This window comes from Poromitra crassiceps (assembly GCF_964638095.1).
Source record: "Poromitra crassiceps genome assembly, chromosome: 13".
NCBI lineage: Eukaryota > Metazoa > Chordata > Actinopteri > Beryciformes > Melamphaidae > Poromitra > Poromitra crassiceps.
This window is the reverse complement of record NC_139644.1, coordinates 1,128,126-1,155,132: the sequence shown is the minus strand read 5'-3', so window position 1 is coordinate 1,155,132 and position 27,007 is coordinate 1,128,126. Positions and strand designations below refer to the sequence as shown.

The window sequence follows — 27,007 nt, the reverse complement described above, 5'->3', positions numbered from 1 at the left end:
ATGTTTGTCTGTTTGCATTCATTGGTATGTTAGAAGAGATGAGGAATTACTACTTTACAGTAAATGTCAGGACTTTGACCTGGATTCATCAAGAACACAGCTAATTTCCAATACAGTATACGGTATATTGATTTTCAGCAGAAAAAAGTGGAAAAAGTGTTGAGTATCTCTTTGTAGTATTTAGTAGTTTAGGTTTAGTTTTAGAGTAGGCTACGTCAGATAGCCTAGGTTGTGTTTGTTTGTAAAAATAAATGTTTGTCTGTTTGTTGAGTTTAGTGGCCAGGGACAGGTTAGGGATAGTCATGGCCATGGGTCGAAAGTGTTGTGTTCCCGGGTGCAAAAGCTACAGCGGTGTTCACGGAGACATCAGGCTGAAATGGCTGCAACAACTGGGCCTAGCAGCTCCGCTGCCTCAAGAGGGTGTTTGGCAGCAATCCTGCATTCCCCCTGGATAGTTTCTCTAACCCACTGCCCCAGTAGGGCAGCGCCGGTGTCACGGCCACCACCAGCAATACGCTGGGTTTTATGTGAATATTTTGGCTGGTTAGAATGCATTTCAAGAAACTGCTCTAGCTAGCTTTCATTGCAAAACTCCGGCCAATGCTAATTAGCCGACTCCTGTCTGCCTGCATCACGCTAGCATGTTACCCAGGCCAGGCTAATATGCTTGAGGCTAATTAGCCTCGAGCTACACTGAATTACACAGACCCCGGCAGCTTTGACTGGTGTTGGCTTGCTCCCCCAGTGGTCCCGATGCATCCATATACTTCTACTACCTTCAGATAAAGGTTGTAAGCTCACCTGTAACCTGTATTGGTGACAATAGGGTCATTTGAGTCGACTGTCTGCCGCCTCGCCTGGAAAGCAGACGAGAGCAGGCGAGCACAGTCAGGCGAGGCGTCAACAAGTCGAACACCCCTGCAGCACACTCACTACACTTTCACAGCAATGAACAAGGCTCATTCAGGCTTAGTTTTATAACTTTTACCTGCTGCTGCACATCACAGCACAGGCTAACTGATGCGACATAAATATACATTATGTAAAGTCATTGAATACATGTGTTTTTATTGAAAAAGTGGCGTCAAGTAAGCAAGTGTTGTTGGAGGGGATATCACAGTGTGCAACCATGTTACGTTATATGTTACAAACTACCCATTTCCCTATTCACGTTGTATTTGCAAGGGGTATATACCGTAAATTTCGGACTATAAGCCGCGGCTTTTCCCCCGTTTTTTGGCCCTGTGGCTTATATAACGGTGCGGCTTATCTATGGATTTTTTCGTAAAAAAAAAAAAAAAAAAAAACGGAATTCTCTCTTTTTTAGCACTCTTTCTAACTATAAATCCACTTCTGTTTTAATTTCCTCTCTTGCCCTCTTTTCACCACACCGCGGACACTGTGTGCACTGTAAAAAAAAACACAGGTGGTGTTGTGTTATGTTGTTTTGTTGAAATGTTAATAAATGGGAGCTTCCTCAAACAGCCATCTCTTTCCCGACAATCCCCTCTGTGCATGAACCCTTACATATGGTAATTAAACATTAAAACACAATTAAAAAAAAAAAAAAAAAACATTAAAACACCTGCGGCTTATAGTCCGGTGCGGCTTATATATGTAACAAACAGGCAATTTTGCTGCTGCGGCTTATAGTGCGGAAATTACGGTATACACCCCACTGGTGGATGTGTGTTTCTCTTAACACTTTGAGTGCCACGGCCCTTGGGCAAAAGGTTGCTTGCTGTGCCACATAGGCTGCAATGCATTTTAAAACAGTCATATAATTTCTTTAATAATTACTATGTAAACACTGAACACGCACAAATAACGATGAGACTCTCTTCTATCACCTGCAAAAAAAAGTTTATTGATCCCATTTTCCGTTCTTTAGTTATGAGCCGGAGAAGATAGCTTGATTGAAGCAAAAACATCCCTTTTTTTCTACGAGCTGAGATAATGAGCCTTTTGTGAAATTAAACATTTCAAGCACATCACTGACTCTGAAGCTAATTTTCTGATGTCTGGGTCTGTCTGGGTGAAGTGTATGCTGCTCTGCCTGCTCTGCGTGCCCCCCCCCCCCCCCCCCTCAACTGCACACGCCTCCTGGGTGTGTCTGTTGGCTCTCAGTCTCTGCTGAGTTTGCTGCGCACACACAGTGAATGGTGCGCGACACCCAGCTTTTTGGTTCCGCGTGTGTTTGTCACGGGCTCGCATGCTTCCAGTTCGGAATAATAAGGCTGATTATGCGAATGTGCTGTTGCAGCGTACACGGAGGTGCGAGTTGTGACAGCGGATGCTGCTGCTCTGGGCACAGCTGGCGTTGTGCTCGTTGTGCTTCTGCACGTCGATGCATACGGACGGATGCGATGCGATTTCCTCCTTTTCCCCAGTGACTATTTCTGTGTGTTTGGCTCCTTTTTCTCTGATCAGGAGAGTGCTGTCGCCACCTAATGGGTTTGTAAAATAGGTTATCGACCTCCAATAGCTACAATATTGTTAGAGGCGACGTAAGAAGCTTAGATCGACACCCCCCCGTCAAAAAAGGTACTGGAGGTACTGACGCCATTTGGCGTCGCTGGCACTCTACGGTAAATTTCTAATGACGCCATATGGCGTCGCTGGCACTCAATGTGTTAAGGTTTCAATTTTATTTTATTTTATTTTGTCCAATATTCAAATATTCCTGAATTGCATTTTGTGTTACAAATAAGTATTATTTTTATCTAATTTTTTTGCCAGATTTGATGGTTTTCTTGTCAAAAGTTAGCCACCTCAAAGCCTTCTGGGTAATATCCAAACAATAGAGAGGCAAAGTGACCGCCTACTTCCTGCTTCAGCACTGAACCAGAGATTTTCATCTGCCATTTATTTTCCCATACACATTTCATAAAATGCTTATAAAAAGTTTTACTGGTTCAAACCAAATGGTACAGATATATTTAGAAACAGGGGAGATCGCATAACATCTCACTGGGACCAAAACGTTAAAAAAAAAAGTGTGTCTTAAAGAAAATATTTTTTAAATGTTTTTTTTAGTTTTGGTCGGAGTGAAATGTTCTATGGTCTCTCCCGATTATAGCGTTAGCTGAACCGTTTGGTTCGACAAAGTAAAACGGTATGCTGGTGTTTGGACTGAGAGAGCCTGGTGACGTGAGGTTTGGACAGGAGAACAGGAGAAGCGAGGTGGTGGTGGAAGGGAGAAACATCACCAGCAGATCCATTCACAGCGCTAGCTGGCTTTAACTGAAACTACACATGCGCGAGCAGGAAATGCACAGAGCTCTGCCATTGGTTCTGAAATTTGCCCGCCCCATAAAAGCTCATCCTATCCAAATGTGGAGTGGGCAGTTATAGATACAAGATAAAAAAGAGGTAGCTGTCCAATGTGGTTGCAGGAAATTCCCCAGGTGTTGGAGGCAGCAAAAGGAGACATCCGAGGCACTCTGAATTATATTAAAAATCCTTTATTCTAGTAGGGATACCAATGCGTTTCGACTCAAAGAGTCTTCATCAGGGTAATGGGGAGTATGCAGATTCGAAAGCCTGAAAACTCCCCGCCCTTTTTTGAAAATCTGACACAGATCTGACTGTCTGGCTCTCCCTGTTGAGTATCTCTTTAATGACTTCTTCGGGAGAGAAGGAAGCAAGCCCAGGGACGGGGCAGAGAAGCAGGTTTGGAGTTTGGAGTACTGGACCAACGTTACCTGGTAAATTCTGAAAACATATGTGTCTGTTACATTCCACAGCCCACAGAACCACGGCTCCCTCCTGGGTGGCCCAGCTGGAGGACGAGGAACCCAACCAGAGGCTTTCTGAGGTGCAGAATCCTTTAGATAGAAGCTTCTATTATATAGATGCTTCTCTGCTTACCACCTTATCCACTCTAACTTTACATGTGCTGTCTCAACAGCAAAAACCTCCTTCTTCATTTCTGAAATCCAGTCCTCTGTCTCAAACCCCAGCAAACTATTTTCCACCTTCTCCTCTCTCCTCAACCCTCCCTCACCTCCCCCACCATCCTCCCTCTCTGCTGATAATTTTGTAACCTTCTTTGCTAAGAAGGTAGATGACATCAGCTCTTCCTTCTCCCCTCCAGTCAATAGTTGCAACACTCCCGACTCCAACTCTCTGACCCCTGCTACAGGACTTACCTCCTTCTCTCCCCTCTCCCCCGAAGAGGTCCTTAAACTTGTCAGGTCTAACCGTGCCACCTCCTGCCCCCTTGATCCTATCCCTTCCTCTCTTCTCCAATCCATCTCCACTGATATATCTCCCTTCCTCACTACCCTTATCAACTCCTCTGTCCTCTGGTCTTGTGCCAGATCCTCTAAAGACTGCTAGAGTCAAGCCACTCCTTAAGAAACCCTCCCTTGACCCTACTGCCATCCAGAACTACCATCCTGTCTCTCTTCTCTCATTCATTTCCAAAACCCTTGAACGGGCTGCTTCTGAACAACTTTCTCTCTATCTCTCCCAGAATGACCTACTAGATCCTCTACAATCTGGCTTCAAGGCTTCTCACTCTACTGAGACAGCTCTCCTTTCAGTCACTGAGGCCCTTCATACTGCTAAGGCCTCATCCCTCTCCTCTGTCCTTGTCCTCCTTGACTTGTCTGCAGCTTTTGATACAGTGAATCACCAGATTCTACTCTCTACTCTCTGATCTAGGCATCTCAGGATCTGCACTCTCCTGGTTTGCCTCCTATGTCTCTAACCGCTCATACCAGGTTCTATGGCAAGGATCCCTATCCAGATCCTGTACTCTTAACACAGGTGTGCCCCAGGGCTCAGTCTTGGGCCCCTTGCTATTCCTTCTCTATATCAGATCTCTTGGCCATGTGATCTCATCTCATGGCTTCTCTTATTACTGCTATGCTGACGACACTCAGCTCTACCTCTCTTCCCCCCCCTCAGACACCCAAATCGAGGCACGTATCGCTCAAAGACATTGGTGTTTGGATGTCTGCCCACCATCTCAAGCTGAATCTTGGTAAGACAGAGCTACTCTTCCTCCCCGGGAAAGACTGTCCCCTCACCGATCTTTCCATATCCATTGACAACACTACGGTGTTTCCCTCTCAAACAGCTAAGAACCTTGGAGTGATCCTTGACAATCAGCTGTCCAACTCAGCCTACATCGCAGCAAGGTTCGCAGTAGGTTCTCCCTGTACAACATCCGCAAAATCCGTCCGTTTCTCACAAGGGAAGCAACACAACTCCTGGTCCAGGCACCGGTCATCTCTCGCCTGGACTACTGCAATGTTCTTCTGGCTGGGCTACATGCTGCAGCCATCCGACCGCTTCAGCTCATTCAGAACGCTGCAGCCCGTCTGGTATTCAACCAACCCAAATTCTCTCATGTCACTCCCCTCTTCTGGGACCTTCACTGGCTTCCCATCTCAGCACGCATTCAATTCAAAACACTGGTTCTGGCCTACAGGGCAGTACACCAGACAGCCCCCCTGTACTTACAATCTATGGTCAGGCTCCAAATCTCTCACCGTTCCCTCCGCTCCTCCACCAGTGCAGGACGCCTCACCCCTCCTCCACTACGGGGGCTCAAAAGTCGCTCATCCCGATCTCGACTCTTCTCGTCCCTGGCACCTCAGGGTGGAACGAGCTTCCACCTTCGGTCAGGACGGCCGAATCACTGCCGATCTTTCGGAAAAGACTAAAGACACACCTTTTCAGGCTCCATCTGGGCCCTTCTTGAACTAACTTCTTTCTCTCTTTAAAAAAAAAAAAAACTAACCTGAACTAAACTTGTACCACTGTTCCTTCAGAAGTCGTAGTTGTCATAGACGGTGTTGCATAGTTGATTGCTCTATTGCTGACAAAAATGTGTTATTGTAAGTCGCTTTGGATAAAAGCGTCTGCCAAATGACGTAATGTAATGTAATGTAATGCTTGATTTCTATGGAGGAGCAGCTAGTATTAAGACGGGCCACAGTGAGCGGATCATCTAACATTCACCAACAACTTGAAATATTTAGCAAACTAACAAGTGGTCTCTTTCAGCAGCCAGCTAGATATGCAACATAACAGAATGACTGCTGCTTAAAACAGAGGAGGCTCAGCCAATCACATCCAGTCTTCTTTTAGAGACTGATACCATGTGGAATTATTCTGGATGGGTATGCGTTTAACGTGTGTGTGTGTGTGTGTGTGTGTGTGCGTGTGCGTGCGTGTGTGTGTGTGTGTGTTTGTGCGTGCGCGCGCGTGCATGTGTGTCAGACTGACTGCCAGAAGAATCTTAGAGAGCTGAGGTTACAGTTTGCAGAGCAGATCTCTCTGGCTGCTTCAGAGAGGAGACAACGGTCAGACAGAGGTAACACACACACACACACACACACACACACACACACACACACACACACAATACAGCCTGTTCAGAGGTAAACTACAGCTCAAAACTACAGAATTTGTTTACAACTAGGGATGGCGATTTTTTTTAAATCTCCCATGATAGGCAACCAACCCTCACTAACCAACCATTAACTGTTAAGTGACAGAGTTAAAATGTAAAACTTTATTTATTTATGGGGGGGGGGACAACTTCAAAATTCATAAAGGTGAAAATTATCTTGCTGAACACAAAGTTTGCAGTTTCATAATGTTTTGTTAACCACAAGCATCTACAGTTGTTACTTTATTAGTTTGGCTACTCTGTAGTTTGCTGCAGTACTGCAACAGTGGTTATTACATGTTTTCTTTGTTCTTTTTGAAACCCCCCCTCACTGCTGCCACCTGCAAATGTGGCAGTAAGACAAAGCCAAATTAGATACGTCACTTCTTTAACCAAAAACCCATTCAAAAATCCCATTGACTTCCAGACGAGGGAACCCAGCGTGATGCTAACTTCCCGGGTTGACCTACAAATATACGTCATCTAGGGCTGGGCGATATATCGAATATACTCGATGTATCGCGGCTTGTGCCACGTGAGATGTAGAAATGACTATATCGCGAACATTCGAGTATAATTGTCACGCATTGTCTATAACTTAAGCCGCCGGCATCACTCGCTTCACGTTTCCTCTTGTCAGCTCTCCCTCTCAGAGCTCAAGTCACACTCAAAAGGGAGGGGGAATCACATGGATACGTCAAATCGCGTCAGACACACCCATCCTTAACCTATGTGCGATTCGAAATCACGCGTCCGCACCAACCGAAACATGGCCGCCCCCAGTGTGGCTGTTGACAGTTTCAAATTATAACAGAACAACCACTATTGCAATTTGCAATACATGTCCCGCAAGGTTTCTGAGATTAGGGGAAAGTCTGAGCTGGCGTTACGCTAAACCAAACGTGGGGAGGAGGCAGCGGATTTGTTTGGTGTTAACGTTAGCTGTTGTAGTGGCTAACGTTAGCTAGCTGGTTGTGGCTACCTAGTAGGGATGGGCATTTCTAGCAAAAACACTATTCGAAATTCGCTGGCCAAATTCGAATTTAATTCGAATTTCGAAAAAAAAAAAAAAAATGTAAAAAAAAAAAAAAAAAAAAATTTGTGAGTGAAATGTTGCATTATTAATTAATATAAAAAGCTTCTGCTGTGGATTTTTAGCTCAAACAAGCATTGCACCACTGAAGTAAAGAACATGTTACATGACATTGACATTTTCGAAAATAAAAAACAGTTTTGACAATCATGAGTGGTTCATTAAATATTTAGTAGGCTCAGGTCTGAGTGCCAAAGGGGTGCCAAAGTCACCCCCTCTCCCTCTTCATGGGATTTCATCTGCCATTAATTTTTCCATAAACCTTGCTTAAAATGCTTATAAAAATTGTTTTACTTGCTCAAACCAAGCGATTTGACTATACTTAGAATCAGGGGAGACAATGCAACATTTCACTCAAAAAAAAAAAAACATTTTTTTTTTTTTTTTTTTTTTTTTTTTTTTCGAATTTCGAATTTCAATAATAAAAGTCGACCTTGATAATAACAACGATTATTCGAAAATTCGAAATTCGATGCCCATCCCTACTACCTAGTTCAGCAGGCAGCGGTCCACAAGCTTGTTGTGACCAAAATCCCCGCATTTAAAGCACTTCATACTCCCAGAGCTGGCGTAAACCATAGAGCATAGAGAACCTCATGCATTACTCAAAATGAAACGTCCAGGGTTTGTGTCTCCAAAAGCAACTAACGCTAACGTTACATGCAAGCTAACGTAGCTAGCTGCAGGGCAGTCATGATCTATAAGGAAAACGAATGCGCACATAGCCTACATAAAAGTCAACATCTCATACGTGTATTATCTTTAATCTAATAATAATAATAATAGCTTGGATTTATATAGCGCCTTTCAAGGAACCCAAGGCCGCTTCACAGAGCACAAAAAGAAGATGAACACACATAGATGACAACAAAGAACAACAAAATCTAGACTAGAGGCATAATTTTTCAGTCAAAAGTGAGACGACACAGATATGATGGCGTATAGTGAGGCTTTCCATGCCTCAGATAGAACTGGCCCCAATGCAAAATTCACAGTTTATATGTTGCGGTCATGCCAATAAGAGTCTAAATTTAATTTTTTATGTTTTATCTGCAGACTAAGCAGCTAGGCTTTCGGTTCTATAAAAGCCATTATTTTTTGTATTGACTATTGAGTGATACACTTTACTAAAACAATCATATTATGTCACAATAGTGATGTCAGATTTGCTTAGGTCAGAGCTATGGAATATTAAATCATCCATCTTTGCTCACTACATCTGCCCTTTCTTTCTTCTTCTTTTTTACCCCAGGTGTGCATAAAATACAGGTTAAGAACTTATGGGAAAGTCATGGAAATCCATTGGTCAAAATGTGTATGAACCCTGAAGGGTTAAATTTAGCATTTATGAGAGATTTCAAAAATATCGAGATATATATTGTGTATCGCGATATAGCCGAAAAACATTGCGATATTCTTTAGAGGCCATATCGCCCAGCCCTAACGTCATCCCTGTGGCACTCTATAAGCAGGATAATATACATCATCCCTGTGGCACTCTGTAAGCAGGATAATATACGTCATCCCTGTGGTACTCTATAAACAGGATAATAAACGTCATCCCTGTGGTACTCTATAAACAGGATAATATACGTCATCCCTGTGGCACTCTATAAGCAGGATAATATACGTCATCCCTGTGGTACTCTATAAACAGGATAATATACGTCATCCCTGTGGCACTCTATAAGCAGGATAATATACATCATCCCTGTGGCACTCTATAAGCAGGATAATATACATCATCCCTGTGGCACTCTATAAGCAGGATAATATACGTCATCCCTGTGGCACTCTATAAGCAGGATAATATACGTCATCCCTGTGGCACTCTGTAAGCAGGATAATATACTGTACGTCATCCCTGTTCAAGTTCAAGTTCAAGTTTATTAGTGTCCCAAAGGGCAAATTGAGTTGCAGCATATAGACATACAAATAAGAACATTGACAAGAAACAACACAAGTAGCATGTTAAATGTTACATGCCTATAGTTAAAATAAATAAAAGGCTAAATAAACATCAAGGACCTTGTTTGTGGCACACAATGACCGATAATGTGCAAGGTAGCATTAAAGTGCACAGCAATCGGTAAAGTGCACAGCGATCGGTAAAGTGCACAGCGATCGGTAAAGTGCACAGCGATCCGTAAAGTGCACAGCGATCCGTAAAGTGCCCAGCGATCAGTAAGGTGCACAGCGATCCGTAAAGTGCACAGCGATCAGTAAAGTGCAGACACGCAGCGACCGGTAAAGTGAGGTAGTAGAATAAAGTGCACGAATGGCCAGTAAAGTGCACAAAGTAAGGAAAGATAAATCAATAGTTAAAAACTGTGGCACTCTATAAGCAGGATAATATACGTCATCCCTGTGGCACTCTATAAGCAGGTTAATATACGTCATCCCTAGAGCTGTGCATCTTCACTGATCTCACGATTCGATACGATTCGATTATACAAGTCTACGATTCGATTCGATTCGATTAAACGATGCATCTTAAATCGATGCATCACTTTTTCCGCAATACATGATTTATTTTTTCTCACTTTCTTTTTTCTCACTGTGTGGCTACTTTTAAAATAAAAGTGCATTTGGAATTGCATTGTATTATGATCCATAATTAAAATAAACTGCATGTACGGTACTTACATTCAATTTTATTTGATTATAAAAAATAAAATAAAAAAAAATAAAAAAAAATAAAATAATCGATTTTTGATATTTGTTAATCGATTCAGAATCGTCCTATTAAGCATCGCGATGCATCTCTGAATCGATTATTTTCAGCAGCTCTAGTCATCCCTGTTGCACTCTATAAACAGGATAATATACATCCCTGTGTCACTCTATAAGCAGGATAATATACATCCCTGTGGCACTCTGTAAGCATGATAATATACGTCATCCCTGTGTCACTCTATAAGCATGATAATATATGTCATCCCTGTGGCACTCTATAAACAGGATAATATACGTCATCCCTGTGGCACTCTATAAACAGGATAATATACGTCATCCCTGTTGCACTCTATAAACAGGATAATATACATCCCTGTGGCACTCTATAAGCATGATAATATATGTCATCCCTGTGGCACTCTATAAACAGGATAATATACGTCATCCCTGTTGCACTCTATAAACAGGATAATATACATCCCTGTGTCACTCTATAAGCAGGATAATATACATCCCTGTGTCACTCTATAAGCAGGATAATATACATCATCCCTGTGTCACTCTATAAGCATGATAATATACATCATCCCTGTGGCACTCTGTAAGCAGGATAATATACGTCATCCCTGTGTCACTCTATAAGCATGATAATATACATCATCCCTGTGGCACTCTATAAGCAGGATAATATACGTCATCCCTGTGGCATTCTATAAGCATGATAATATACGTCATCCCTGTGGCACTCTATAAGCATGATAATATACGTCATCCCTGTGGCACTCTATAAGCAGGATAATATACGTCATCCCTGTGGCATTCTATAAGCAGGATAATATACGTCATCCCTGTGGCACTCTATAAGCATGATAATATACGTCATCCCTGTGGCACTCTATAAGCAGGATAATATACATCATCCCTGTGGCACTCTGTAAGCATGATAATATACGTCATCCCTGTGGCACTCTATAAACAGGATAATATACATCATCCCTGTGGCACTCTGTAAGCATGATAATATACGTCATCCCTGTGGTACTCTATAAGCATGATAATATACGTCATCCCTGTGGCACTCTATAAGCAGGATAATATACGTCATCCCTGTGGTACTCTATAAACAGGATAATATACGTCATCCCTGTGGCACTCTATAAGCAGGATAATATACGTCATCCCTGTGGTACTCTATAAGCAGGATAATATACGTCATCCCTGTGGCACTCTATAAGCAGGATAATATACGTCATCCCTGTGGTACTCTATAAGCAGGATAATATACGTCATCCCTGTGGCACTCTATAAGCAGGATAATATACGTCATCCCTGTGGCACTCTATAAGCAGGATAATATACGTCATCCCTGTGGCACTCTATAAGCATGATAATATACGTCATCCCTGTGGCACTCTATAAACAGGATAATATACATCATCCCTGTGGCACTCTGTAAGCAGGATAATATACATCCCTGTGTCACTCTATAAGCAGGATAATATACATCCCTGTGGCACTCTGTAAGCATGATAATATACGTCATCCCTGTGGCACTCTATAAGCATGATAATATATGTCATCCCTGTGGCACTCTGTAAGCAGGATAATATATGTCATCCCTGTGGCACTCTATAAGCAGGATAATATACGTCATCCCTGTGGCACTCTATAAGCAGGATAATATACATCCCTGTGTCACTCTATAAGCAGGATAATATATGTCATCCCTGTGGCACTCTGTAAGCAGGATAATATATGTCATCCCTGTGGCACTCTATAAGCAGGATAATATACGTCATCCCTGTGGCACTCTATAAGCAGGATAATATACGTCATCCCTGTGGCACTCTATAAGCAGGATAATATACATCCCTGTGTCACTCTATAAGCAGGATAATATACGTCATCCCTGTGGCACTCTATAGGCAGGATAATATACGTCATCCCTGTGGCATTCTATAAGCAGGATATTATAAAACGGCTCTCTCAAATCAAGCAATCTGATTGGTTCACAGCCATCGTATAAATCCCGTAACCCACTCCAATAACCCATGGCCACGCAACTCATTACCCATGGCCACGCAACTCTCTTACTAAAAGGCTTTGGTTACAATGACAATGTAGAAAAAACAAATGGCGGAGACAGCTGTCAGATCCTTGTGAATCGATCTTCGCTTATAACTTTACTAATACTTCGCAGAAAATTATGTTTTGTACAAGAATAGACGCGGGCTAATGTCTTCTTTGCAAAAAAAAAGGCTGTTAACCCCGCATTTAACCCCGTAACGTTAGTTGGTGTCGGGCTTTCCAGAAAGCTCTCAGCTTCTCAGCAAGCGCTGAGAATGCAGCGCTGCGCTCGAGCTGCGTGTCGGGCTTTCCAGAAAGCTCTCAGCTTCTCAGCAAGCGCCAGGATATTGGCCAATGTCAACTTCAGTCTCCAGAACGATCCAATCAAATCACCCGCACGTTCTTGCGGTCCCGCCTTACAGTAGTGTTTCAACTGACTCTACCAGAATGCCATGGCAGTCGGACTTATAGTATTACTATTATTATTATATTATCATACTTGGAAACCGTTTTATAAAAGCAATATAGCACTCGAGCTGCGTGTGTTGTGGCATATATCCCGCTGCTCAGCAGTTATCCCACTCGGCCTGCGGCCTCGTGGGATAACAGCTGATCAGCGGGATATATTTGCCACAACACACTGGCTCTCATGCTATATTGCTTAAATATACATCATCCCTGTGGCACTCTATAGGCAGGATAATGTACAGTGAGCCGGTCATTATGGCAAAATAACCCCCTTCAGGGTGATCAGGACCTGATCTTTCTTTCTTTCTCACTGTACATTATCTGTTACATATTGAACACTACTTATCTGTAGTCTAGTGTTGTTTAGTTCATGTGTGTCTCCTCTGTCTCAGATGAGAAGATAGAGGGTCTGATCCAGAAAGCGGAGCAGGTTCTGAACTCTCTCTCTCTGGATCTGAGAGCAGAATGTCCTGGAGACACAGGTGAGCCACTCACAACTGACACCAGGTCAACTGACAGCAGGTCAGTTAGAGAGCAGATTCAGAAACACCTGAGGTAAGAACTGACACCAGGTCAGTTAGAACTGAGCCTGCTGCACCGGTCAACAGTCAGTTAGGTAATTTCCGTGGCCTTAAAGTTGTAAGTTTACCCTCAACACCCACAATGTAACGGCACAACACCCGCAATGTAACACTACAACACCCACAATGTAACGGCACAACACTCACAATGTCACACTACAACACCCGCAATGTAACGCCACAACACCCGTAATGTAACGCCACAACACCCGCAATGTCACACTACAACACCCGCAATGTCACACTACAACACCCGCAATGTCACACTACAACACCCGCAATGTCACACTACAACACCCGCAATGTAACGACACAACACCCGCAATGTCACACCACAACACCCGCAATGTCACACTACAACACCCGCAATGTAACGCCACAACACCCACAATGTCACACTACAACACCCGCAATGTAACGCCACCACGCCCGTAATGTAACGCCACAACACCCGCAATGTAGCGCCACAACACCCGCAATGTAACACCACAACACCCTCAATGTCACACTACAACACCCGCAATGTCACACCACAACACCCGCAATGTCACACTACAACACCCGCAATGTAACGCCACAACACCCACAATGTCACACTACAACACCCGCAATGTAACGCCACCACGCCCGTAATGTAACGCCACAACGCCCGCAATGTAACGCCACAACATCCGCAATGTCACACCACAACACCCGCAATGTAGCGCCACAACACCCGCAATGTAACACCACAACACCCTCAATGTCACACTACAACACCCGCAATGTCACACCACAACACCCGCAATGTCACACTACAACACCAGCAATGTAACACCACAACACCCACAATGTAACGCCACAACACCCACAATGTAACCCCACAACACCCACCATGTAACGCCACAACACCCGCAATGTGGGGGCACGGTGGCGCAGCGGTAGTGCTCTCGCCTCGCACTTGCCACACAGCAAGAACGTCCTGGGTTTGATTACCACCTGGGACACTGTTGACGCTGGGGGTATGTCTCCCCATACCTTCGGTGCCTAGGTGGGCTATCTCGTCGAAACAGCCTTTCTGTGTGGAGTTTGCATGTTCTCCCTGTGCTCCTCTGGGGTTCCCTCCAGTAAAAACCTGCAGAAGATGGTCGTCTGACCAGCGGCGGTTGGAAGAAGTTGGTCCCCAGGGGCCAGTTGCACCAAGTGGTCTTAACTATGCCTGGTCGTAACTCCTACGTCGGTCTTAGTTAAAGGCCGGCTTTACCGTGGGGAATATGAATATATATTAAATCTCACGCCCCTAAGATTTTCGAATCCGTTGAAATTTTTGAAATTGGTTGTTTCCCGCCAGAGATATCACCAGAAATCCACTCTGTGTGGAGGGGGGGGGGGGTGGTGGAGGGGAGGGGCGGGTGCAGGGACCCGAAATACTACATTTCCCACAATGCACTGGGCTCGCGTGGCCTTCGTTTTCATGCCCACCCCTCAGGCATTTGGCTGATATCAAACTCCAGTAGGTGGCGGTAATGCACATATATGTTTGCCAACCGCCATAAAACTCAAAGAAGAAGAAGAAGAAGAAGGCTTCGACAATAAAAGATACAAAGAAGAAGAAATAAATCGAAAATAAAATTGCCTCCAAATTGCACCAAATGTAAACGGTAGTATATATGTCGGGAGATGTCTTCATAAAAAAAAATTCATGCATTTTAAGGCATTTTCGTAGGAGTTACGCGCATCTGATGTTGTAACTATTTTCTGTAAAAATGTGTAAAAATGGGTACATTGCTCAGCGTTGATTTCGTTACTTCAACTCACCTACTACTAGATGTAAAATTTGACGAGCTTTCCAATGCCGCCAGTCCCGTGTCTTTTGGTGCTTCCGTTCCAGAGATATGGTCTCTTGGCAAGGAGCTATGGAAAGCTAACCTAGCTACAGTATTCTATGCGGGTGAACAAGATGGCTGCCTTTTGCTTTTCGTCGAGAGCTCTGAAGGGGCGTGGAGGACCTCTAGAGGCGGGACCATGGCTCACAAGACTTGTAGTTCATAGGCCCTCGAGTTCCGCAAGCGGGGAGGGAAGCCGGGTGACGCGTAACGCGTCACCCGGCTTCCCTAAAAATGTGAGAGATGCCTGATAGGTCAGGCAGTGAAGCTCCAATTTCAAATAATTTCAACGGATTCTAAAACCTTAGGGGCGTGAGATTGATATATATTCATATTCCCCACGGTAAAGCCGTCCTTTAAGACCAGTCTTTAGAGTGGATTTACGCCTGTTGCACCAACAGGGCTTACGTCTGGTCTTAACTACGCTGGTCGTAGCAATGCGTGTCCATGTGAATTGCCGGGGAATGCCCCCTGATTGGGCCAAAAGTGTGCCTTGCGCCGTCACCCACTACTGTATGTGCGTCACTACACCCTCCCTCCTCCCACCCCCCTCCTCCTGTGGCAGCTCCAGGGGAAAATGGCAGTGATTAGTGCATGGCAGTCTGAATGAAATTGAATGTAACGTTCCCAATTCTATGTATTAAATTCAAAAAACGACCCTCAACATTTGGGAAGGCTAATCCACACAACTAGTTCGTTATAATCGAACGTCATGCTTCGAAGGCGACTTTACGACGATGAGGACGGTGAGGACTCAATCACAGCAGATATCCGCTGATAGCCTACCACGGAGATCTCACAGGCACAGGCACCTTACGCCTCCTCCTGACCAGGCGTAATATTTACGACCGGTCTTAGTGAGAAAAAGGCTTACGCCCGTTGGTGCAACCGGCGTAGCTGTTAGGTCGTAAAGTTACGACCAACTTAGCTTAAGACCATGCTCTCACCTCTCACCCCCCCGATTTTTTATCCCCCTTAGTGCTAATTTACTTTTATGTATCCTGGTTGCTGCTCCACCCTCTGCCGATCTGGGGAGAGCCGAAACTGCCTCCACGCTTCCTCCGAGACATGGGCAGTTAGCCAGCCGCTTCTTTTCACCTGACAGGGGAAGCTTCACTGGTAGGACATAGCACGTGGGAGGTTCACGCTATTCCAACCGGTTCCCCTCCCTCCGAACAGGCGCCCTTAACGACCAGAGGAGGAACCACATTAGCAACCAGGATATTGCATGTTTTTGGTGAAGGGGGTTCCTATATGAAGGAAACCCCCAGGAGGCACGGGGAGAACATGAAAACTCCACACAGAAAGGCCCTTTTGACGACCCCACCCGGGCGGTTGGGCACTCGAGGACATGCGGACGGGCACGCATTCCTTCAGCGTTCACAGCGTCCCAGGTGAGAATCGGACCCAGGACCTTCGAGCTGTGAGGCGACAGCGCTTACCACTGCACTCCACTTACAGCTGTTCACTGCTCCTGGCCTGAACCATGGAGGAGGACGAGCCAGGATGGGTCAAATGCAGAGGACACATTTCATGGTGCCTCTGCATTGATGTGTCTCTGTGACTAATAAAGACGGGGTCTGTCCGTCCAGTTGTATGTAACGCCACAAAACGAGCACGCCACATAGTTGTTTAAATAACATTACTAGGCTACCTCAGATTTCTTCCTTCTCCTTCTCCTCCTCCTTCTGATGCAATTTACAGCAGACTGAATTTGAATTTCACATCCAATCAAATTGACGTAGCTAACCGGCCATCGTGGCTGGTAGGCTGATCAAATTCACACAGGCTGGTGGCCTCATTTCATCTCTGATAGAGGAACTAAATCGCAGAACTTCTCCTTTCATGTTTGCGTGTTGATACTGTCAGCTCCTGTCACTCCAGTCCCGATCCGTCTGGCTGCGGGTCCGCTCCACAGTGCAGAGTCTGCCATTAGTCCTGGAGACACTGAGGAGCTGCTGGACTCCTGGGACAGACCTCCTCCCACTGTGTAAGCCTACACTATTACCTTGATCTGGGACAGTCCTACTAATGTAAACATTTGATGAAGTTAATTTGTCTTTAAATGTGATATTCAAGAATGTTTACAAGAAATTGGTCAGAAGGCAATCAACTGTATACAGGGGGGCTAGCAAGCTGTTTAAGGGGACAACGTAGGCTATTTCATGACAGTCTTATGATTTGGAAATAGTGCTAATGCCTACCCCACACTACAGGATAATTTGCAAGATTATGGCCAAGATTCCCCCCTCCCGATTTTCTCGGGGGTGCTCCCGATTTGAAGCGCGTCGGGCAGATAATCTTCCCAAATGATCCTGTAGTGTGTGGGGTTCAAAGATTCACAATCGGGACGACTGCCTCTTCCCGATTGTGAATCGGGCATATCTAACATGTTAGATATTTACAACCCGACAGGCGATTGCATCTTGAGCAGAGAGCCAGTAGTAGCTGCATTTCCATTACAGTTTTTCGCAAAATAATCTGGTCCGCGTCCGCTCGCAGCCCTGCACAGAAACAAAGAACGAGGAAATTGTCATCGAGGTGAAATATCCGTGCGTCTTTGAACGGGACGGAAAACTAAATGCTATAGCCTACTGCAAAGCATGTAGCCTACAACAAGCGCTTAGGTCTCAGCTTCCCGCATCGGCGAGTGTCCGCACGGAAAAGTGAGTCAAATCAGCAGACGCGCCCCTCCACAAGACACCTGTGCAGACGGTTTTCGCCTGGCCGTGCACAGTAGCCCTACACCCCGAATGGACGCGGCTGTCCGCGCAAATATTAGTTAAACAAATCCTTTCAGTGCAAATGCATTATAAAAACAAAAAATAAAATTTGTTTAGAAAACGAAATGACACTACTACACCCGGTGCACACACTGAATAGGCATTTTAAAAGTTAACGTCGAGCCCTGCTTCCAAGGTGAATCTTCGGCATAATCTTCTAGTGTGTGGGGTTGCGTTTGAACAGACGCGATTGTGTGTGTGTCCCAAGATTGAAATGTTAAAAAATCGGCTCTCTCTGTCCTGTAGTGTGTGGGCTCTCAAGATTTTTATAATCTTCAAGGATTTGAAAATCCTGTAGTGTGGGGTAGGCATAACTGGGAGAGATGTTATATTAGAACAATAGAAGTTGAAGAAAAAGAGAGGGGTGGGGACTCATAATGTGACAAATATGAATATTTTACATTTTATGTTATTAGAGTACACACATACCCTCACAAAGTTATTGTGTATTATAATAAAAAGTTTGTTTAAATTCAAGTACCTGGTAAATACTTATTTTCTAGGGATTCAAATCCATACTGATTTTCCATCATATCCTTCATACTTTCTATTTTATTTTATTTACTTTTTATTTGCCAGTACTAGCGGAATACCTGTCCCTGTGTGACTGACTGGCCATTTAGCCAGGCCTCGATCACAGAGTTGGCATGCAGCCTCTCCTCGCCCACTTCCCTGGCTGATTCCAACTCAGCTGTGCTCCTCCACTCAGGTGTCATCCATCAGTAACTAATGAATGGAGCTCATCATGGTGCTGAATTAGTGTTGAGGCATTTTGGCTGCCTATTAGCCATTTTGTGCTCATTTAGTCTGCCCTCATTACCTAATTAAAATAATCTGACTCCGTTAGGTCACCTGCAGGGGGTGCTCTTTACACTGCTGAAAGATTCAGCCCGATTGCACATAAAATGGCACTGCTCTGGCCGAACACAATTCTGCTCACACACACACTCAAAGACAGACACTTTGCATTCTTATTATAAGATCATATAGGATGGTAGTGAAGTTGGCATTACATTTCATTTTTGGTGGCATTAACCAGGTCTTAAAAAGTTTTTAATTGAACTTGGAGAACCCTGGCAGTACCCTGTGTATACTAATCTTTTTTTAAGTTGATTTTATTTATTATTTTTAGTAAAACAAACTGAACAACAGAGTTTGTGTTTTAGAGGGAAATTAGTCTCCATGTATGTTAATGTTTCAGGTAGTGCTGATGCTGAATGATCATAACCCTGTCTCTGTCTGTCTCCTGCAGTACACCTCCAGGCCCAGCAGGAGGAGCTGCAGAGTTTCTGACAGACAGAGGGCAGGTGGGTGTTGTCAATGATACTTTACTTTACTTTCAAAAATGCAAATTTTCTTAAAAATGCCTCCTGAAATTCACCAGTCAACATCTCTCAAAGCACAGATGATTCTGTAGACATGCCTGGAGCACCAACCAATGGGCAGCATGATCCCTAACCAATGAAATGACAGCTTGTGTTGTTGACATGATCCTTGACCAATGAAATTACACCTTGTTTGTTGGCTTTTAGAAATAGAGTGCCAAAGTCACACCCTCTTCTGGGTTAGGCATACAAACCAAGGGATTTTCCGCCATTCATTTTTCTGTAGACATTTTGTGAAATGCTTATATAAATAGTTAACATACCATATGATGCATGACTCTGAGCCCTCGGTGGCAGGAGGCAGCCTGGGCCAGTGGACGCCCTGAAACAGGTAGAGATGAAATGATAACTGCTTTAATGATAAACCGTGATCAAATTCCTCAGGGTTAGTATTACACGTTCAAATTTTATTTATCATTAAAACCGGGTAGGTTTGATTACCTCAACTAACACTGCTGCACAGAGCGTTGTTTGATTGTTTATTCGAAGTTTATAAAAAGTGAACTGTCCAAATTGCACCATTAGCTATGTTATAATTTTAATGTTTATGCAAACAAAAAGTGCATAGTGCTGCTAATTTTACTTGTGGTTTTCAATATAAAACTTGGTGAAATTATTTCAGTGATTTTTGAACAATTTCTGCACATTTGAACAATATCGGGATAATACCGAAAACTGATCATTTTGGTCACTATGATCATGATATGAAAATGTCATACCGTTTCATCTGTAGAAGCAGGGCCAGCCTGGGCCACTGGAGGTGCTGAAACAGCCTGGGTCACTGGAGGCGCTGAAGCAGATGCTGTTCAGACTGCAGGCTGTGGAGGTGGAGGTGGAACGACAGAAACGGTTCTCCTCGCTGGCAACACACTCACAGAGGCTGAAGACACGTGAGCTTCCAGTGAAGCAGGTATTAAACATAACATACTCACAGAGGCTGCAGGTATTAAACATAACACACTCACAGAGGCTGCAGGTATTAAACATAACACACTCACAGAGGCTGCAGGTATTAAACATAACACACTCACAGAGGCTGCAGGTATTAAACATAACACACTCACAGAGGCTGCAGGTATTAAACATAACATACTCACAGAGGCTGCAGGTATTAAACATAACATACTCACAGAGGCTGCAGGTATTAAACATAACATACTCACAGAGGCTGCAGGTATTAAACATAACACACTCACAGAGGCTGCAGGTATTAAACATAACACACTCACAGAGGCTGCAGGTATTAAACATAACATACTCACAGAGGCTGCAGGTATTAAACATAACACTCACAGAGGCTGCAGGTATTAAACATAACATACTCACAGAGGCTGCAGGTATTAAACATAACACACTCACAGAGGCTGCAGGTATTAAACATAACACACTCACAGAGGCTGCAGGTATTAAACATAACATACTCACAGAGGCTGCAGGTATTAAACATAACATACTCACAGAGGCTGCAGGTATTAAACATAACATACTCACAGAGGCTGCAGGTATTAAACATAACACACTTACAGAGGCTGCAGGTATTAAACATAAGACTCACAGAGGCTGCAGGTATTAAACATAACACACTGTTACAGTCGTCCCCCCTCCTCTCATAGATATGATCATATTAACTTCTATTTGTTATGGCTGATTTATCTTTGATGTGGGTGGGTGTTTATTTAGAAGTGTCCTCTGGCTCTTCTGATAGCTCCGTCTGATAACTCGCTATATGAAAGAGTCCTCTTACCTTACAGTCTGAATACTGATGGGGCAACCTTAACATATCGGAATCTTAGTTGCTTCAAAAAGTGAGCGGTTATTGTACAAAGTTTGACGAGAACTGGCTAGTTGTCTGGGACCAGACACCCGACGCATACACACTGGCCTAATTTGGTGATACTGTTGGGAAAACTAATTTAGGGGTTCTGCGCTAGTGCATGTAACAGGAAACTTTAACATTGTTAAAGTTCCTGCTGATTGTACCCTTTTGGGCCTTTTTTCAAAAGGTTGTTGGCAATTTGAGCAATGTGTCACATCTGCCATCTTTCTGACTGTCTTTGCTGTCATGCTTTCAGGCGCTGTGGCTAAAATGTCCTTAGAAGAGGAAATGATGCTAGCATCTATTGGGTGTAGTTCGGTCGAAAATAGTTCCTACATGAAACTGCTCACCGCAAGGTCTGTGGATTATCTTTAGTAACCGATATATGCTTCCTGGAAAGAGACATTGGGTTGAGCTTTTGAAATGTATTTTTTGGTGCATTGAGTACCACAAGCCGAGTGCCATCCAGTTCCATTGTATTGGAGAGAAGGCAGAAATCTCTAGGGCCAATATCTCTAAATCCAGGCAACTAACACAAAACAATCTTAAATGTTCTATATCACTAGCCATTTGGCCGGTGCACAAAAAAGTTAACTTTGCACCCTACTTGTTTGTGTTGCAGGTGTCAGAGAGTGAGGATGCCGAGTGTTTTCCTGGTGGCCCTGCCCTGCACAGGTAAACACACCTGGATGACATCACCAACTCTGCAGGGCGTTACCATGGCTACGAGTTATTATCACAATGCTTTATATCCACTTCAGAAAACATCACAACAGGAAGTTCATAATTCAATACGTGTAGAACGCGTCTATCATAGAGAGCCCCAGGGATGTATTTTTGTAGTCGGAACACGGAAGTCCCAGACTTCCTGGTTCTTCACTGTTTCTGTCTATGGGATTTTTGAATGGGTTTTTGGCGTGATGCTTCAAATACAGTCTCTGGGCAACGCAAGCTTAATCAAACGCGAACCAGTGTTCAGCGGGATAATCTTCACACATGAGGACCACTTTCATGCCCAGAGACCTTATTTGAAGCATTGCGCCAAAAACCCATTGAAAAATCCCATAGGCGAAAACGGTGAAGAACCCGGAAGTGTTAGCATCGATGTTTTCCGGACTCATTCCTGGGCCTCTCTATTGCCCAATCCAGTTTCCATGAAGCCCACTTCCGCATGACGAAAGCCTCGGATTTCAAACTGGAAAAACATAGCGCTCGAGTTTGTCATTGCTGACTTTCCTACAGCAAGGCCAGCTACGCTAATGTCACATCTCCGGGTTTTCCTGAGTCAGAATGGACCTTTGGGAGGAGACTACACATGACGGTCATGCGTAGCCTACCTTTGAGTTAGTGTCAGGGTTCCTGAACACAAATATATCAGTCATTGTCAATAAATATTGAGCAATGTGTTTTTTCACATCACAGTACACCAAGCTTCAGACATAGTCATTTCAACGTACAAATGTGAGACTTTAACTTTGGAATTTTCTCTGATTTTGAGTTGATGTGTAGTCAGAGTTGTCCTGATTAGGGATGGGCATTTTAAGTAATTTAAATACTCGAGTAATGAGTAATTGGGTACTTGCGCGCTAGGTTAGGTCTTAAGATAAACATAGAAGCACAGAACCTTCCATTAAAAGCTAAGAACTTTCAAAAATAATAGCACAGAAACGTTAAAATAAAAGCCCAAAACCTTCCAGATAAATGCACAGAACCCTCAAAATAAAAGCCCAAAATCTTCACCCCAGAACCTTCAAAATAAAGGCCTGAACCTTCAAAATAAAAGCACAAAATATTCTAAATAAAAGCCTAGAATGTTCATTACATGTTCATTATTAGAATGTACATCTTCAAAATAAAACCTCAAAACACACACAGACCTTCAAATGCCTCTGGCCCGCTTGTAGTATGTGTCTTGTACCAGGCCGGAGTCCCATCAAACTAGTGACAGAAATCCACCGAGTGTAACGCTTGTTGTTCATCATAGACTGTATACAAGACCCATCATATTAGTGTAACGCTTGTTGTTCATCATAGACTGTATACAAGACCCATCATATTAGTGTAACGCTTGTTGTTCATCATAGACTGTATACAAGACCCATCATATTTTGTCGAGAGCTGGAGGCTGAGCGAAGTTTGACGCAGGCGGTGGCTCGTAATTCTCTATGCAGGAAAATCCCTGACAATGTCCTAACAGTTTAACTGTTGTCTCATCAGAGCGCTGCAGCACCTGGGCAGGCTGAAGAGTCTGGTGGAAGAGCCGAAAGACAAGCAGAGAGAAGAAGAGGAGGACAGAGATGAAGGCCTGTGCTCCTGCTAACCAACTGATCCACAGTCAGATCCTACAGCTTCATTAACAACTAATCTACAGTCAGCTCCTACAGCTTCATGAAGAACTGATCTACAGTCAGATCCTACAGCTTCATGAAGAACTGATCTACAGCCAGATCCTACAGCTTCATGAAGAACTGATCTACAGTCAGATCCTACAGCTTCATGAAGAGCTGATCTACAGTCAGATCCTACAGCTTCATGAACTGATCCACAGTCAGATCCTACAGCTTCATGAAGAACTAATCTACAGTCAGATCCTACAGCTTCATGAACTGATCCACAGTCAGATCCTACAGCTTCATGAAGAACTAATCTACAGTCAGCTCCTACAGCTTCATGAATAACTGATCTACAGTCAGATCCTACAGCTTCATGAAGAGCTGATCTACAGTCAGATCCTACAGCTTCATGAACTGATCCACAGTCAGATCCTACAGCTTCATGAAGAACTAATCTACAGTCAGCTCCTACAGCTTCATGAAGAGCTGATCTACAGTCAGATCCTACAGCTTCATGAACTGATCCACAGTCAGATCCTACAGCTTCATGAAGAACTAATCTACAGTCAGATCCTACAGCTTCATGAACTGATCCACAGTCAGATCCTACAGCTTCATAAAGAACTAGGGCCTGTTGCACAAAGCACCTTAAGTTAAGATTTTCCTTAGAGTCTGAGTTAAGGTGCACCCTTAAATCTTCTCCTTAAGGTTAAAAAATTTAAGTAAATGTAAGCACAAGATTTAGTCCACAGACCCCCATCTGATAAGATTTTAGCTTTTAAATGTTTTATTACAGAAAGTGGATGTAACCATTGAAAAAAATAGTGATACATTCTGTCATTATGTTAACTCATTGAGTGCCAATGACGACTATAGTCGTCAATTCAAATAGTAACGTTCAGTGCAAATGACGACTAAAGTCGTCATTTGCGTTTTTTGACGGTGGGACGTGGATTAAAGCCTGATCCATCTCCTGTGAAAGTATGGTGGATGTTGAATGTGTAAAAGCTATTTTACAGACCCATTAGGTGGCGACAGTGCTCTCCAGATTACAGAAAGGCGAGGAAAAAACAGAGAAGTCATGGGGAAACGGAAATCGCATCCGTATGCATCGATATGCATGAAGCATAACGTTAGCTGTGCCTGCAGCAGCCAATCTGCTGCCACAATTGAGCCCCTCCGTGTCCGCTGCGATAGCCCCATCCACATGATTAGTTGTGGAGTTGTTATTATTCTCAACTGGAAGCATGGGAGCATACACGCGGAACGCTGTAAAAAAGCTGGATGTAGCGCACTTTTCAGTACAGAGCAAACGCAGCAGAGAGCCACCAGAGACACTCCCACGGAGGTGGGGTTTGCAGTTGAGCGGGGTGGGGCACGCAGGGCAGCATACAACACTGATCCAGACAGCAGGCCAGGATTGGCAAACGCAAGCTAGAATATCTGATGCCCACCAGCAGTAAATCAAGACCAGCAAGAAGCTGCAACCAGCAGCGCACGCAGGGGCCAGCGCTGCTGGTTGCAGCTAAAAAATGTTATTTTGCCAAACAAAATTCCTTTGTTTTCACTGTTTTATTGAAGGAAATTATTTTTGAGGTGTGACTACATCAGAAAATATTAGCTTCAGACTCAGTCATGTGCTTGAAATGCTTCATTTCACAAAAGGCTAATTATCTCAGCTTCTAATTTGAAACGTCTCTTTTTGCTGAAATCAACCTATCTTCTCCGGCTCATAACTAAAGAACGGAAAATGATATCAATAAACTTTTTTTTGCTGATGATAGAAGAGAGTCTTATCGTTCTTTGGGCGTGTTTGGTGTTTACATAGTAATATCACACAATATTCTGTGGGCCTCGAGAAATCACTGAAAACGCTCTGAAACTCTGGCACTGGGAGCATCCGTTTTCCAAAAGTGGCTGGCACTCAATGAGTTAATCATGGATGGAATTATAGTAGAAATAAATGATTTCCCTTTTTACTGGGGACCCCCTGGAACCCCCTCAATGACCCCACTTTGAGAACCACTGCTCTAGGTTAATAATAACCTTTGTGTTTGTTGAGAGTAAATTGGTTAATTGATAACATTCATATTTTCTTTACCACATAAACATTTTAACAGATATCAGTGTTTCATCCAGATTCATATTGAGTATTGTGTTATCATATTAAGTATTGTATTATCATATGGAATATCGAAGTGGCAAATGAGCTTGAATGAAAGCAATAGTGACTTGAGAATGAAAAGTTCTTGCGTTATATGACTGATGTTTTAAACCTCATTTGTCCTAAAACGGAAAACAATAAACCTTACTTTTCTCACCTAATATTTAATTTTACTTTTATCTTAGTGATTTATTTAGGAGCATTGCGTTTAACACAGTGGCTTCATTAAGAGTATATTGACCTGTGGCTACGGAAACTTGCTCAGAAGCAAAAACAAAACAGAGTTGCCATGGGGCTGTTGCCATGGCAACAGGTAAACAGGAAGCACAGAGCAAGAGGAGCGACATGTCAGCGAGGAGGAGAGAAGCAGCAGAGGGAGAGGAGGAAAACGGGTATTATGGCAAGCTGTTTGAACTTTTAGAGTGCATATCTGTCATTCAACATTCACAAATTGTCACTTTTGCCATTCATATCTATGGGGTTTCTCAGCCCAGATAAGACCAAAGATTCATGACGAAATGAGTTGAAACTTGCAGACATCTACAACTGAATTATGACTAGCTGTAATTCCAGTTTGAGATATCTACAATTTAATTCTGAATTCAGTCCAAGATTTATTTTATTCCCTTCAATTCAAGACGGGGACGGGAATGTTGACTTTAGTGGTGGGGGGGGCACAATAAGTAGGGCCCAAATCCTCAAAAGGGCTTTAGATTTGTTATTTATTTATTCATGGTGGGGGGTAGACCGTAGACACAGTTGACTGATGACAGTTGCTTGACTGACATACATCACTCACTGATGACATCACAATTGCTTGAGTGACATCACTGATGACATCCCTGATTCTATGTATATAAGTGATGATATCAGTGCAGGACCGGTAGAGTTGGTGTAACCCCACAGTCCAACTGTTTGGGTTCTGGACTAATAGCTGTTAAAAATGCTTAGGTATGAGGTTTCCCCAGAGGAGCAGAAGAGCCTGGCAGAGGGGGAGGCAGAACTGGAGGAGGGCCTTGAGGAGGCGCTGCAGGCTGCCCAGGAGGCCCAGGAGTGCAGACAGAGCCAGCCCCGCCCCATCCCGGAGGTGGTGGAGGACTTCCTCCGAAATGTCCTGCTGAGGCTCGGCATGACGAGGACTCTCCAGAGCTTCCAGGCCGAGTGGCATCAGGACGCACCACGGCTCTTCATCCCGGACAGCGACACTCGGACCCGGCTGCTGCAGGAGGAGCTTGCGGCGGTGCACAGAGAGACAGAGGCGCTCAGACAGCTGCTGTGCACGGCCGGAGAGAAGCTGGTCAGGACGCAGAGGGAGCGTGACTTCCACCGGCTGCAGCAGCGCAGAGTGGCCCAGGACAAAAACACACTGA

The 27,007-nt window shown here is 43.9% G+C and overlaps 1 protein-coding gene across 1 annotated transcript in view; it reads left to right on the top strand.

Moving 5' to 3' along the window:
• The window catches only part of cUnh18orf54 (chromosome Un C18orf54 homolog), a gene marked incomplete at both ends in the record, with an annotated part of 43,871 nt that extends 20,411 nt beyond the window's left edge, over positions 1-23,460 (top strand). Inside the window, 6 exons of the mRNA XM_083649320.1 lie at positions 13,103-13,192; positions 17,026-17,146; positions 19,192-19,246; positions 20,058-20,234; positions 21,763-21,815; positions 23,358-23,460. Coding sequence (XP_083505446.1) covers positions 13,103-13,192; positions 17,026-17,146; positions 19,192-19,246; positions 20,058-20,234; positions 21,763-21,815; positions 23,358-23,460 — 599 coding nt within the window. The remainder of the gene's footprint in view (positions 1-13,102; positions 13,193-17,025; positions 17,147-19,191; positions 19,247-20,057; positions 20,235-21,762; positions 21,816-23,357) is intronic.
• Between the last annotated feature and the right edge of the window lie 3,547 nt (positions 23,461-27,007).